The sequence below is a fragment of the Sitodiplosis mosellana genome, unplaced genomic scaffold (genome assembly GCF_009176505.1).
Source record: "Sitodiplosis mosellana isolate CC-2019 unplaced genomic scaffold, AAFC_SMos_1.0 Smas_scaffold_6167, whole genome shotgun sequence".
Taxonomy (NCBI): domain Eukaryota; kingdom Metazoa; phylum Arthropoda; class Insecta; order Diptera; family Cecidomyiidae; genus Sitodiplosis; species Sitodiplosis mosellana.
Window position 1 is genome coordinate 86,360 of NW_022601408.1, and position 13,979 is coordinate 100,338.

At 35.5% G+C, this 13,979-nt stretch overlaps 3 protein-coding genes across 3 annotated transcripts in view; 2 read left to right on the plus strand and 1 right to left on the minus strand.

The window, feature by feature from the left end:
- Positions 1–84: 84 nt before the first annotated feature.
- On the minus strand, positions 85–3,293 carry LOC129575420 (splicing factor 3A subunit 1-like). The gene is made up of 5 exons (XM_055459021.1): positions 3,235–3,293; positions 1,824–2,103; positions 1,046–1,747; positions 535–957; positions 85–425 (listed from the first exon to the last, which is right to left on the minus strand). The coding sequence occupies exons 3-5, from the start codon at positions 1,233–1,235 to the stop codon at positions 199–201; spliced, it is 840 nt and encodes a 279-aa protein (XP_055314996.1). The 5' UTR covers positions 1,236–1,747; positions 1,824–2,103; positions 3,235–3,293; the 3' UTR covers positions 85–198.
- A 518-nt stretch (positions 3,294–3,811) lies between these two features.
- Positions 3,812–6,511, plus strand: LOC129575751 (probable serine hydrolase). Its single transcript, XM_055459743.1, has 6 exons — positions 3,812–3,877; positions 3,960–4,037; positions 4,145–4,289; positions 4,372–4,485; positions 5,145–5,203; positions 5,382–6,511. Exons 1-6 carry the CDS (start codon positions 3,812–3,814, stop codon positions 6,057–6,059), a joined length of 1,140 nt encoding a protein of 379 aa, XP_055315718.1. The 3' UTR covers positions 6,060–6,511.
- A 2,537-nt stretch (positions 6,512–9,048) lies between these two features.
- LOC129575560 (uncharacterized) overlaps positions 9,049–13,979 on the plus strand; it is a 64,816-nt gene continuing 59,885 nt past the window's right edge. The window contains exon 1 of the mRNA XM_055459352.1: positions 9,049–9,846. Coding sequence (XP_055315327.1) covers positions 9,748–9,846 — 99 coding nt within the window. The 5' untranslated portion in view covers positions 9,049–9,747. The remainder of the gene's footprint in view (positions 9,847–13,979) is intronic.

Below are 13,979 nucleotides of genomic sequence, written 5' to 3' on the forward strand. Positions count from 1 at the left end.
TTTTTTCGGCCACCAAGTTCTTTGATTTGTAGTTGAACTGTAGTTCCGCTCAACAAATTATAGAACGCAATTGTGTTGTTATCTTTGAAGAACATTCCCTCTGTTTGGCCGGTAGTAAACTGGTCTCTTCTTGAATCTTTGATTTCAATGTTGAAATCGTATCATTAAGCGATAGGGTAATCGGTATGGTTTGTCCGTTTAGATGCCTCCTGGCTTATCACCACTTGGTGCTTGAACTTGTAGTGAAACAGCGCCCTTGTGTGTGGCTATGAATTCGGTCTCAGGTATTGAATTATCTTCGGAGCGTTGCTTCTTATTTGGTGGCTCATCATGAGCTGGAACAGACGGCTTCATCATGAAGTTCATTGCATTATTTTCCACAGGTGGTAGCGTTGATTGTTGGAAATTGGCAGGGAGATGACCACCTATTTTGAGAATAGTTTGAATAGAAAACAGAATCAAACATTGTTAAATGTAAGCTCATGAAATCTAGAAGAGTTTATCGCAAAATTAAGGAATGCCAACTGAAATTACCTGAAACAAGCGGAGGAATGGTCTGTTGATATCCAGAAAACGATGGCATCATTGGTAGTCTCATCGGTGGCATCATCATTGGAGGTGGAATTGGCATTGCCGGTTCAACTTGTGGCTGTACTGGTTGCTGCGGTTGAGCCGGCATTGGGACAGCCGAAACACTTGTTGGCAATTTGCTTGTGTTCGGTGCTTCAGCAACTGGTTTTGATCCGATTTTTTCCTTTTCCCCATCTGGCAACAATCCCTTGACTTTGTGGATTTGATGAATTTGATTTTCCAGTGTATTTTTGGCTCGCGATGCACGCGTTGCACCTTTGACTGATGATGTGTAACCATCCCATGTGACACGTTCATCTTTTCGTCTTTCTTCTTCAATCAAATTATCCTCGTCGGAATTCTTTGTAAACACAGTTGGCGAAATGGCTATTCACAAAATACAATGGAACACGATTTAATGAGAATGGACTTCAAATAAAATTAAGAAGTTCGCAAAAGGGTAAACTGAAATTACCTTCGAATTGAATTTGTCCTCCGCATTTAATCGAAAAACAGTATGCGGCAGATGTGTCGTCCCCCTTATATTTAATTCGCTTGTGTTCAAAAAGAGAATACATTTTATTTTCTATCTTTTCCCACAGTACGGCGCAACTGTCAGTTTCAATCATGCTGTGATCATTTGAAGACGATTTTTTTGCTTTCATTCCTTTATTTGACTCGTGACCATGGCTCCACCACTGGAGTACTGGATGATTCCGGTTGGCCGAAGACAATGTCCGCCAATTCCATTGATTGACTCTCTTCAGCTTTGGTTTTCAATACGTTCTGCTCCTTTCTCTTCCGATTCGTTCATCACCAAAGGATTTTCCTCAGTTCTCATTTCAATTCCATAATCGAAGTCTCCGTATCCAATTTGTACAACGTCGTTATTCTGGGTTTCATCATTCTCAACTTGTTCAGTATTTGCGATAACAGGTGATAGCGACATGTTTACTCCAATTTGTGTCTCATTTATATCGGGCAATTCACTAGGTTTTGGATCCGAGTCGGTTTTACTTCTGGCTTGACTTTAGCTTCAGATTTATTTTGTGGTGTGCCTTTCTTTACTGATTTTTTTCGTAAATTTTCCATCGGATTGCTTCACTTGTTCCCAGAATGAAAAGGCTTTTTTCAACGATTCTGTACATGGTTCACACAAATAAATCTTCGCAGATTTCTAAAAAAACAAAAATCGTTTAGTCAAATTAAAAACTCATAGCTTGTTCGACCAATACACTAGGCATACAATTCACTTTTAGACTTGAAAACTCGTTGAACGCATCAATTAGTACAACATCTCTACCGTTGCACTGGAATTGTATTTCCCGCAAGTCATTATGGCCAACCCCATCACAAACTCTGCACATCAACTTTGCTGGATTCGGTGAATTTTCTGTGTCCATTTTCTTGAATTTTTTATTTTCTATTGCACTTTTGTTTATTCATTTACTTTAGTCGCCGGTTGTCAATTGTAAATAAACTCGATGACAGTGGTATACGCAGAAATGTCAAATGCCTTCGTTTTGGGGTGACCTGATGCGTTAATTTGAATACAGTAGCCTCTCGATTATCCGTCTCTCGATTAACCGTCAGTCCGATTAACCGTCACCCCCCCAGCGATAAATTTTTTTTTAGTTTGGTTCTTTTATAAACACATTCCGCAAAGCAATACGGTTTGTTTTGGTTAATTTTTTTTTTTTTGTTTACGAAAGGTGAAAAAGAAATTTTGGAGATTTCGCGTTTGCATACAATAAACTGGACTCGGTGAAGTTATCGAAACATTCAAACGTAGATACAGAAAGAAATTCATCGAAGCTCTTGTTACGGAAGAGACTGTTTCTATAATCGAATATTGGAAAGCATACAATATGAAAAATGTTGTGTACAACACAGCTGATGCATGGGATGAAGTCTCCGAAGAAACTCTTAAAAGATCATGGAACAAACTGTGGCCTGAGTCAACCGATGAAATTGCCACCGAAACTGTTGAGCATGATGATGTGACAAACGAAATTCTAGATCAATCGGCTGTTGCTTTTGGTCTAGATGATCAGAGAGAGCTAAACGAATGGTTAACCTGTGACGAAGCAAATCAGGGTTATCAATAGTTAACGGACAACGAAATAATCGAAATGGTTCTTGAGCCGGAAAATACTGATTTGGAAACTGATCCGGAATATGGCGATGGTAATGATGATGTTGAAGAAGTAGCTACCGTGAAAGACGCACGCAAAGATGCCAGAGAAGCGGCAGCTTACCTTGATCAATTCATTGATTGGTATAGCAAACAAGATGATGCCAATCAAGTAGATGCAATACTTTTACGTCGATTAAGACATTTGGCCGTTGTGAAGACGCAAGCTACAGTCAAACAAGCAAAATTGACGGACTTTTTCTCTAAGACGTCCTAAATTAAACAATCACACCGACCGTTTTTTTTCTATATTGACTCTCGATCATTTAAAACATGAAAAGCATTAAAATCTTGTTGTTTTTGACTAATAATACATAAAAAATGAAATATAAGTGTAACACTGCTTTTGTTCTTTGGAAAAAACCTTTTTTTTGCAGCACATTCGATTAACCGTCTATTTGATTATCTGTCAGGGTCGCGGAACGGTGCTCGACGGATAATCGAGAGGCTACTGTATCCATTCGGTTTACATGCTCTTGAACCGCTTACTGACAGCAGCATTTTCGTAGCACGAAATTTCTTTTTTATTGACCCAAGCGCGACTCCACACTTAGCTTCTAAATGTGACACCGTAGTAAGTGTGGGCATACGTTTTGCGAATAAGCGACAAAGAGAATGGAAACAAGTGCGTGTGTGGTAGTGAGTAGCCTAATACGATGCTTCTCAATGTAGCGACTAATACACGCGCACTTGTTTCCATTCTCTTTGTCGCTTATTCGCAAAACGTATGCCCACACTTACTACGGTGTCACATTTAGAAGCTAAATGTGGAGTCGCGCTTGGGGAGGTTTCATTGTTAACAAAATAATTGCTTAATTTCCATGCAACACCAAAATCTAGTCGTATAAAATCAATGAAAATTCTGGAAATGAAATTCCATGCCACACTTTGAATTGTGTGTTTGTTGGAAAGATTGGTAAACAGCACGTGTGTTGCGTTGACTACATTTAACCACGGCGAATAAAGTTATTTAGTGAGTTTTTTTTTCGTGCGTTCACCAGTCGTTTAATGGTTTCAAGCAAATAAAAATAAACCAATCGTGAAAAAATGACGGAGAGAAGTCGATTTGGGCTGCACATGGGAAATATCACCATAACGTTGAGCACATTGAAGGTAAAAATTGCGATAGGCAAAATCGAAATATGAGTCGGATTAATGTGGGTTATTTTTTTTTCTCTCTTCACTCGTGTTGCAGGAAGAAAAAGCCGAAATTGTAGCGAGTAAATTCGGTGATCGGTCTTCGTATGCGTGCATTGCGGCCTCACAAGAGAGAGTGAATTTTGCGTTGGATTGCCCGCCAAACAAGGCATCGCACGCAATTGAATACTCACAGTTGTAAACAATTTTCAATTTTTAAGCGATCATCTGACGCCCGAACAGATCGATGAGGCCATATCCAAGTTGTGTTTGTGCAAAGTCAACCATGCGGCGTCGAGCATAGCATATGAATTGAGCAAAGGCGATGATGCTACCACCAAAATTACACCATTCGAAGTGGCTGTTCATTTGCTGAAAAACACTTACGGTAAGTGGATAGAGACTTCGGTCGGTTTTTACGGAATTTCTTTTTATGGCACTTGTGCCAAGCATACACGGTGTTACGATAGCCAAACAAATGCAACATCCCGTTAAATTGGCCATTAAACAAGGCGATCACATAGACTACATTGAAAGTGATCCGACGAAGGATTTAACGGAAATCACAGCCCATTTGCATGGCGGTATTCGAAAACACAACGACAACACACAAACCATCGAACCAGCCACCGTTCATGTGCATCTGAACTAATGCAAGCGCTTAGTCTCTTTCTTTGACTCTTTTATCGTTGTTTAAGATTCAATTGTAATATAAAATAAATAAACACACAACCATTACATTTCCCCGATTAAAAACTTTTGAATAAAAATGCCATTTAAATGACACGACACATGGATGGTAGCTATTATTATTTGCAGGTGGCGATGTATACTGTGCATTTTTTTTTCTTCTTTTTTCTTTGACGATTTGAATTATTTAGTCAATGGCAATATTTAGTGCGCCTTTGTTAGAGTGTAAATAACAAGGTTCAACTAAAAAACACATTCAGTTTTTATCTTCGGCAATTTTATTCACACTTTTTGGCACATTTTGCAACATTTTATGGAGACATTTCAACATTTCGACATTAAAAAAAAAAAAACAATTTTACGCATTTTATTCTAGAAATATTTTATCAAACTCAATTCATTCGACTACAGTCGTACTCTATCTTTTTCTTGTGCATGCTATCACACACTGTCACATTTTATTGCAGTTTAATTGAGAAAATTTGCTACACGACAATGCGATAAACCTTCGATCATCGTTCATAAACATAATTTTATATCTTTCGAATTGAAGAGAAAATTCCTGTTTTTAGCATCGATTTACCTGGACACGGCCAATCTGATCACTTTCCGGTGAGATGTTATAAAGAATTTATGAAATTTTATCGAACAAATGTGTTCAAAACATTCATTAGTTGAAGAATAAATCAGAAAATATGTTGTTTTCATATATTGATTATTCAGTGATTGTTCGCTGGCTATTTTGTCATCAGTTATGAATTGATTTGTTTTTATCTTTCTCCATTTGCAGACTGGAATGAATTACCATCTATACTGGGACTATATTTCGGTTGTTCGTCGTATTGTCAAGCGTTTTGGTTGGCAAAAACTGAAAATGGTTGGTCATTCGATGGGCGCGAATGTGTGTTTTATGTATGCGGCATGCTATGCAAAAGAGGTTGATCAAATAATTTGTCTTGATTCGTATGGACCCATTATTCGAAATCAACGCATCAATGCTGCTATCACTGGATCTTTTATTGATAGAACCATAAATCTCGACTCAACATCCAAACAACATCAATGGACATGCGAAGAAGTGATCGAACGAAGACTCGAAGAAGGTTCAATTGATCGTGAATCGGTGAAAATTTTATTGAAGCGCGGTTCAAATCCAGTTTCAGCATTTAGCGGCGAACAAAAATACACAGTTGCAGCTGATCCAAGGTTAAGATACAGTGGCCTGGGACTGTTCACATTGGAACACATTCTCACCTATGCCGCATTAATTCAATGCCCAGTGTTGAATATCAGAGCAACTCCTGGCTATAAATTCGATCGACCAGAAGTTTGCCAGCTCAATGTTTTAAGGAACAACGTTGACGTTGAATACCATGAGGTGGCTGGATCGCATTATTTACACCTGCAAACAGCCGAAAAAATTGCCAATCTTATTAGCATGTTTTTGTTAAATGTTGACCAGTTCTGATCGATGCTTCGATATCAATGGGAATGGGTAAATTGGAATGGGGAAAAAATTGGTTTGTATTTTATGTTTCCGGTCGAGTATTCTGGACTATTGTTCTGGTGTTTTTTTTGTCTTAGGAATTTTCAAGTCTTTCTGGAGACTAAAGATTAATTCATTTCCATATTTATTATTCAAAATAAAGTAATTACGCCTATTTTCAGAAATGAAATAAAATTTCAACAATTCTGTTTCTATGCACATATATTTTTATTAGTACTGTGGTTTTAATCTGCAACGTTATTAACTGGGTTGGTACGTAAGAAACTTGATCGTGTATCTTACATTAAAGTTACGTATATCACTTCATGTAATTTACCTGAAAAATCATGTAATTTAATTGATATTGTAAGAAAACTGTAAAAAAAAACTCTGGAGAATGATTTTTTCATAAAGACCTAATGCAAAAAACAAAAGATTTTCAATTTGAAATGTAGAAAATTTGTATTCTATTTTAATTTCTTTCAACATCGACCGTATTGAAAGTGACTCGAATGCCTGTCCAAAATACCAACAACGATATTGAGATTGATTTTGGATCTATATCGTCGCCATCGCCATCACGTTCACCATCGCCATCGCCAAAAGCAGCCGAACAATTGTGTCGCTGAGCATAAAAATGGGAAACAGATCTGTTACAGCAACAACCGAACATAAAATATTGTTCCCTAAAAACGTTACATGAATTTCCATCTAACGCGAGTGTAACATGAGTAGCATTAGAAACAGTATTAGCTCATGTTACACTCGCGTTGGATAGAAATTCATGTAACGTTTTTAGGGAACAATATTTTATGTTCGGTTGTTGCTGTAACAGATCTGTATTCCCATTTTTATGCTCAGCGACACAATTGCAATCCACTGCTGAAGAGAATGTTCGCTCCACCCTATCATATGTTACAGCTCTGGCAATGTTTTTGTTGGCTTGCTATCTGTACGTGTTTCATGATGCTCGTCTGTCTATTCCAATATTGGTAATTTGTTTTAATTAAAAAAAAAATACTCATATTTAATTATAATTTCTGATTCATCATACGCATCAATATTTTCTTTCAGCTTTTGATGGTTTATCGACAAATGAAAAATGCATTCGTAAGCCAAATACAGAAATGGACTAAACGGAAAAGACAATGATACAACGGTTATGGTTATGGTTACGGCCACTGTTATCGCTCTCAACGTCCACTTAATTCATACTTTTGTTGATGTGAACCATTTGATAATTTGTTATCAATAAACTTATTTGTACCCCAATGGAAATCAATTCAACTCAAATAAAAAGAGATGAAAAAAAACAACGAGATTTGTTTTCAAACGCAGCAGCTCCAAGTATACATTAATATAAAATTAAACATTTATTTTAAACTTACACATTAAGGACGATTACAGCTTACTATGCTTAATTATTACCTAAATATCAGCGTTGTTGAAGAATCACTAGAATTATTATGTTTTTTTAAATTTCGTCAATATGCCATTCAATAAAACTATTATAAATACAGTGTTGCATCATTCTTTCTTATTTTATATTCAATTCTTCTGAATGGTGTCCATTACAAAGGGGAAAAACAATTCAGTGTGATAGCAAATCGAGGCGACATTGAAAAGTACTGTTAAGCACCCAGTGTGTATAGTAGTTTATTAGCCTTTAGACATATACCAATAAAATATTGAATGCAAATCCAAAGACAAACACGACACCGGTATGAGTACATGTGTGTGTGTTGCAATATTATGTTCTGAAAATGAAACATGACACATAAGGACGAGAATAGCTGAAGAAATACACATAAAAATACAATTACCTTCCACAACACGGTGTAGAATATAGCATATTGATTATTCTTCCACGTGTAATGTTCTTTTTTTCGCTAACCATGCTAAGAGCCTCATCATTATGTTGCGTGATCGAGACACAACGTTCAAGGTGTGCCAAATGAATTAATAAATTCATAGACTAATTGTAACGAATACCGGCACTAATGCTTCCATTCGAAATGAAACATTTGATCGCATTTGCGTCCACACAACCGTTTGGAGCTGTGAGTCTCTCCCTCTTTTTTTCTCGTTGCTTTCTATGCATATTTTTGGCGGCAGAAAATAGAACTGCCTAACGGTTCGCAGAATTACTCATGAATTTGTATGCATATTTTAAGCGAAACATTCAAAGTACCCAAATAAACTCGATAAAGTTTGTTCATAGCATACAGGGAGCAAATGGAAATAGCAACGAACGCCTGTGTTGTATAGAGCATGTGTCTGTAAAAAACCATACCGATTTTACTCGGGCAGCTAATCTTTTGCAATGCCATTCGTATACATATTACAGGCAGTTGCAGCCGATCTTTGTTGTTCTAATTGACCTGTGAGCGGATAACTTGGCTTTAAAAAAAAAATTGGTATCCATTGCTTATACGAAATTCGAACTATTTTTTTCTGTTGTGACACCACACTTAAAACTTATATTCTTAGCCATTGTGTGTAGGTATTTCCTTCTTAATATCATCTAATATCTTTTATTACGTTTCTTCTTGATGACACTGTTGTGTTGCGTTGCGTAGCGCTTCGTTTTTTATACGGTTTACAAACATTTTCATTCACCTGAGTTCGTTCATATTGTATATGTAGTTTTTCATTTGCCATAGTACAGAATTTACCGAATAAAGGTAAACCAACGATGACGATGATGCATACAATATAGATATATGTATTATCGCCTATATATTGAAGGTGGGGCTATGTAGTTTGCGTATGCAAAGGAAATGAACTCGCTAGTGTAAGCTTTCAACACGGCATTGTCTAGAAAATTGACGAAACGATAAACCATATTTAGGAGAAAAAAAAAGCAACGAACGAAAACAATAAAAAGTATATGTAAACAAATAAAACGGTATTGCGATGGTAGTGGTAACAATAGCAGCCGAACTATAGATTTTGTTGTGCTGTGCTATGCGGTGCGGCGCGCGCGTCAGCCCAGCTAGTATCGGCTTTGACATGTTATTTCATTTCTGTTTGATTCGTATTATTACACTATACTAGTGTGTTGGGTACGATTGTTTTTCCTTTTCGAAATCATCAAGATACAACACGGCATTTGTGTTTAAGTTTTACAGCAATTCAGACATATTTGTTTGGTTTGTATTCTGTCAGTAGTAATGTGAAAATGTGTGCTTTTTCTAAGAAACTTTCATCAAAATTGACGTGAAAATTTTCCAAAAAAAAAAAAAAAAATTCATTCATATTTCACATTTGTGTTTGTGAGCACTTTGTGTTTCTCTGTTACACCGTCCATATTGCTTCGACGATGGAATGACGATCGGAACAAAATACACAAAAAACTGAAGAAAGAAAGAAAAAACAAACAACAACAACCAGTACAAAAATGACATGCAGAAAAAGTGTATCGATTGAAATTCAAGTGTTGCCGCGCAAATGTGTGCTATCGACAAACGCGCCGACTTGCGCGGGTAATGAGTTCCAATTAGAAGAAAGTAAACAGTTTTTTGTGTGATTTTTACATGCTTAGCATTCGAAAGGTTTTATTTTCCAAGTAAAATGTCACAAGACCGTTCGCGTTGTGGTACCACATGAAACAGTTGAAGACAGTGAAAAGTTGTGCTGTTAACCAGCTTAAGAACGAAACCAATATACAATGGCATACGTTGTGTGGCGTGTTCTAATGAAGAAATATTCAAAAATTAAAATTGGTTTGCAAAAAGGCTCAACATGCCCACACACGACATCAAATATTGTAAGTATAATCACTATTTTTAGATTGAAAAAAAGAAACTTTACTTTTACACTTATACATTTCACATTGCGTGACTTAATATTTACTATTTGCCGAACAAGGTTGGATTGACAAAACGCACTCACGCTTAGCATTGAAACACGTAGCGCTCAATCTATTGAATTCTATGATGCATTTGCTTCATGGTTCATTCTATTCATTCAATGTACATCAACATGAACACTTTTATATTATTTCGACAATAATGTGTGTGTGTGTGTGTGTGTGTTTGTGTGTGTGATTAAATTGTTGTTCTATCAAATGCTATCTGTAACTATATTAATTACACAAGAGAGTCTAAATGACCATTGATTGAAGTGACCATATTTTTCAATAAAATATCAATTTGCAATGAATTAGCTCAAGTATTTCAAACAAAATTACATGAACATGGATTCTGCTGCGCAAAACGAATATTTGCTAAAACAATTCAATCTGTATAGGTATATATGTGCGAAAGAAACAACGAAGAAAACACAACTTTTATGAGTCATAAAATTCACTTTTCATTAAGCAATTTTATTGTGTTGGTTTGTGTGTTAATTTCATTTTCATGAGCAATTAGGTGATCGCATTCCCCTACATTCATGTTAAACCCAAATTTACAAACCAGTAAACGTGCCGAGGGTTAAAAAAAATGAGTGAAAAAATCCCATATGGATTAGTCAGTTAGTTGGGATAAACTGATGGCAATTGATGCCAAATAGGTGCAAAAAAGCACCAGTTCCCATCATTTGAACTCATCTAACTAACCCAAGCGGAATTTAGCCAACACATTTTTAAAACCCAGATATATTTACTGGTGTAAACAGAGACGGATTAACATGAATATTTCAATTTTCACGTTTTCAATCAAGTGGTGTCAAGCAATATGTATAGCATTTCTAGAGCAACTCAGCATATTGCATAGCAGAAAAAAAAAATCGTGTGAATCGTTGCTTTATGCATCCGAACCAAACTTTTGCGCTACTTACTAAATAGTATTCACAAAATTCAAATGTTGTGGAATTAAAGTAAAGCATTTGCAACGATTAAAGAGAACATTCGTGCAATTTATAATTCGCGCTGGAATATACAGGCCGTTGTTCTAGAGCTGTAAAATGGCAGCTCTATTTATTTATGCAAGTTAAATCTGTCGGATGAAGCAGTACACAAACAGTATTCGAAACCATACATGAAATCGTTGTTTTTTTTTATGGTTCAAGTCAAAAAGAACAGTTGACTGTTAAAGTTTATGTCAAGAATTCAATTTCAGAAAGCGTAATAAACAAGACCTTCAAGTCATTGTTTCAGGAGTTAATCGGCTAAACATATTGAACGTTTAGTAGAGATAGGCGTGGGTTATATGGTATGTTATCGCTTGATTATCGCTGATGGACAAAACAATGATAACACTTGACCATATCAATACAAACTTATCCTATTAATTTTCCGTGCTTCTAATGTACTATATATGTGAATTCACTTAATATGCTTCTGTAAGTTATACTGCTATCATTTCAATCAATAATAGTTCACTGGCAAGCAAATGTTTCAACGCAAGAAGTAAGCAAGAACGATAAAGTCCTCAGCATGAATTGTTTGCAATACCAGCGAACGTGTATGCTGTCAAACAGAGAAGGTCTATGTTTCATTTCAATCTTTCTAAGAAATGGTTCAAATAAATAGTTTTTGGAACAAAAAAAACGAGATTTAATTAGGTAGCTGCAAATCTCTCGTGCTATCAGAACAAAAACCCCATAAATTGTAGCTATAGGTTAAATTTATGTAAATACCCCATTCAGACGTCGAGGTGCATAAGAATCTCTCACACAGCCCATGAATATTCTATGGCAGAAAGGTCAAAGTATTTACACTAGTGTAACGAATTGCAGACCTCATGTATTTCACCATGCGAAAAGAGAGGAAGAGAGAGAGATAGCTATTACTTTCTATGTTAGAGTGAGTGAAGGAAAACAAATATGCCGACATGATTAACTGGCTTGGTAAACATTTTTATGAATCAAAATATCAAAATCATATGCTATCGATCACATAACATTGCACTGCTTCATACCGGTCGCATTGCATTTGAGCTAAGTGTTGCCACTGTGTGTTGGGAATAAATGAAAATAAAATTTTGTCTGTTTGTATACGATAATTTCCTGTGTCGTAATAGAAACGAATAAGTGTTCATGTAATCGAAAATAGTAAGTAATTTCTTATTATGCCATTAAATTAATCATCAAATGTATAGTACCATAGCCCTAATATTGCACGCATGCAAACTCTCAAAGGTTCATATCGACAGCTGAAGATATTTGCCTCAAAAACTACACCACAGTATAGATTATTTGCAAGAATTTCGTTGCTGTTATTGCTGTTATAACATTAGCAAATGTGAGATAAGGCCATTTTCCCGCATTATTAGGTATTCGCATAATAAAATCCTCATCAATCATACGGGGAAACCAATCAAATATCATAACGGAAAATGATAGCGCACCAAGTATCAAATCATCTAACCCATACTCAAATCACCGGTGAAAATCTCATATTAGAAAAAAAAAAATGGAATTGATAATTTTGGACTTACAATACACATGGCCCATTACCTGATTACTCGCATTTATTGAATTGTGTTTTTTTTCCGCTCTTGTCTTGTTCAAGCATTTCCATTTGATTTTGTTGATTGTATTTCTAAATTGTTGATTAAAGCGGTTTTTAGCATTTAATCTAACTTTTTACTTCATATATGTGAATCTCAGCCATTGGCAAAACACGACGAAAATGCAATTAGTGTTTGTGGAAGAAAAATAGGAAACATATAACACAAATCGCAGAGTATGTGTGTGTGTGTGTGTGTATCATGTTGCTCGAATTGTACTCGTGTATCATATGCGCTATGTGCATTTATACACATTCGTCTTCTTTTTGCAGCATTTTTACGGAATTTTTTCTGTTTCGCTCTCATCTTCCTCTTTCAGCGCAACATCAGTGCAAGCAATAGCTGAATCTTTTCCATTGTGTTGATATAAATCGTGGAATATTGTTCATATTAACGCACTCTTAACAAATGCACTTTTTATATGTTTGTAAAAATCGCTATCACATAGAAGTAATGCTATTCGCGTCGTTTTTTACTCCATCATCGTCACTTTCCTTCTTTTTCTGGGCTTATCTCTGTACTTTTTTCTGTGTGCACACATAGTGCAATACTTCCAATACTCGAGAGAGAGAGAGAGAGAGAGAGAGAGGGGAGAAATATCCGAAAATTTTTTTCACTTCTAAATTATAAATTATTATTACATAAATCGTTTCATTCGATTTTCATGAATGTGTAGTTGTGATGTTTGCACTGCCATTCTAGTCATCATTACTCTCTTTTGTTTCAAATCGTATGTTCAATTCGCATTTTGTCTGTCTGCAGCCATAAGCCATGAACTGTGAGTAACTACGTGTACCTAGTGTCATGACTACGTGTACCTAGTGTCATTACTACGAACTCACATGAATTTTAAGTAATCTCTCGTAATCTCTAAATCTGGTTAAATTTCGTTAAATACAGTATTTGGAGAACGCTAGGAAGACCGTGTTAATAAATTGTTAAATTTCCACATTTTATAAATTCAAAATATGATATATTCATTGGACTAATAAATTGTAAAAAATACACATGAAAAAAATAAATTCATTTAATTTTTCGGTAGAAATCTAATGATAAACTTCAAACGTATTCCCTTTTGAATCTCAATGAACAAATCTCATTACTCCTGAAATGCATTGACACATTTGGTAACTTCGATCAACCAAATGAAATTGAATTTGCTTCGGTAGAAAATCGAATACTAAATGAATTTTCAATGTTATTGAAGCATTTATTTATTCTTAATATTATTTATTTTAATAAATATATTTTAAAAAAATGAATAACATTCTTATTAAATTTAAAAACTTTGTTTTTCTGTGTACGTACTTAACTCACATTAAGTACGAACCGCCATTGCTGTATATTGCTGTAGTGGCAGCCATTTTCCTTTTGACACATTGAAGATGTGATAATCATTGAAATAAAATAAAATAAATATAATAAACAAATCAAGTTGGAATACACA

Bases quoted from the DNA above. Each gene is read 5' to 3' on its own strand.
- LOC129575751 (XM_055459743.1), top strand. From the start codon at position 3,812: ATGACGGAGAGAAGTCGATTTGGGCTGCACATGGGAAATATCACCATA. The intron at 4,038-4,144 runs GTGAATTTTGCG...ACGCCCGAACAG, and splicing joins TTGCGGCCTCACAAGAGAGA to ATCGATGAGGCCATATCCAA. The intron at 4,290-4,371 runs GTAAGTGGATAG...GTGTTACGATAG, and splicing joins TTTGCTGAAAAACACTTACG to CCAAACAAATGCAACATCCC.
- LOC129575420 (XM_055459021.1), bottom strand. From the start codon at position 1,235: ATGAAAGCAAAAAAATCGTCTTCAAATGATCACAGCATGATTGAAACT. The intron at 958-1,045 runs GTAATTTCAGTT...TTTTGTGAATAG, and splicing joins AGGACAAATTCAATTCGAAG to CCATTTCGCCAACTGTGTTT. The intron at 426-534 runs GTAATTTCAGTT...TTCTCAAAATAG, and splicing joins CATTCCTCCGCTTGTTTCAG to GTGGTCATCTCCCTGCCAAT.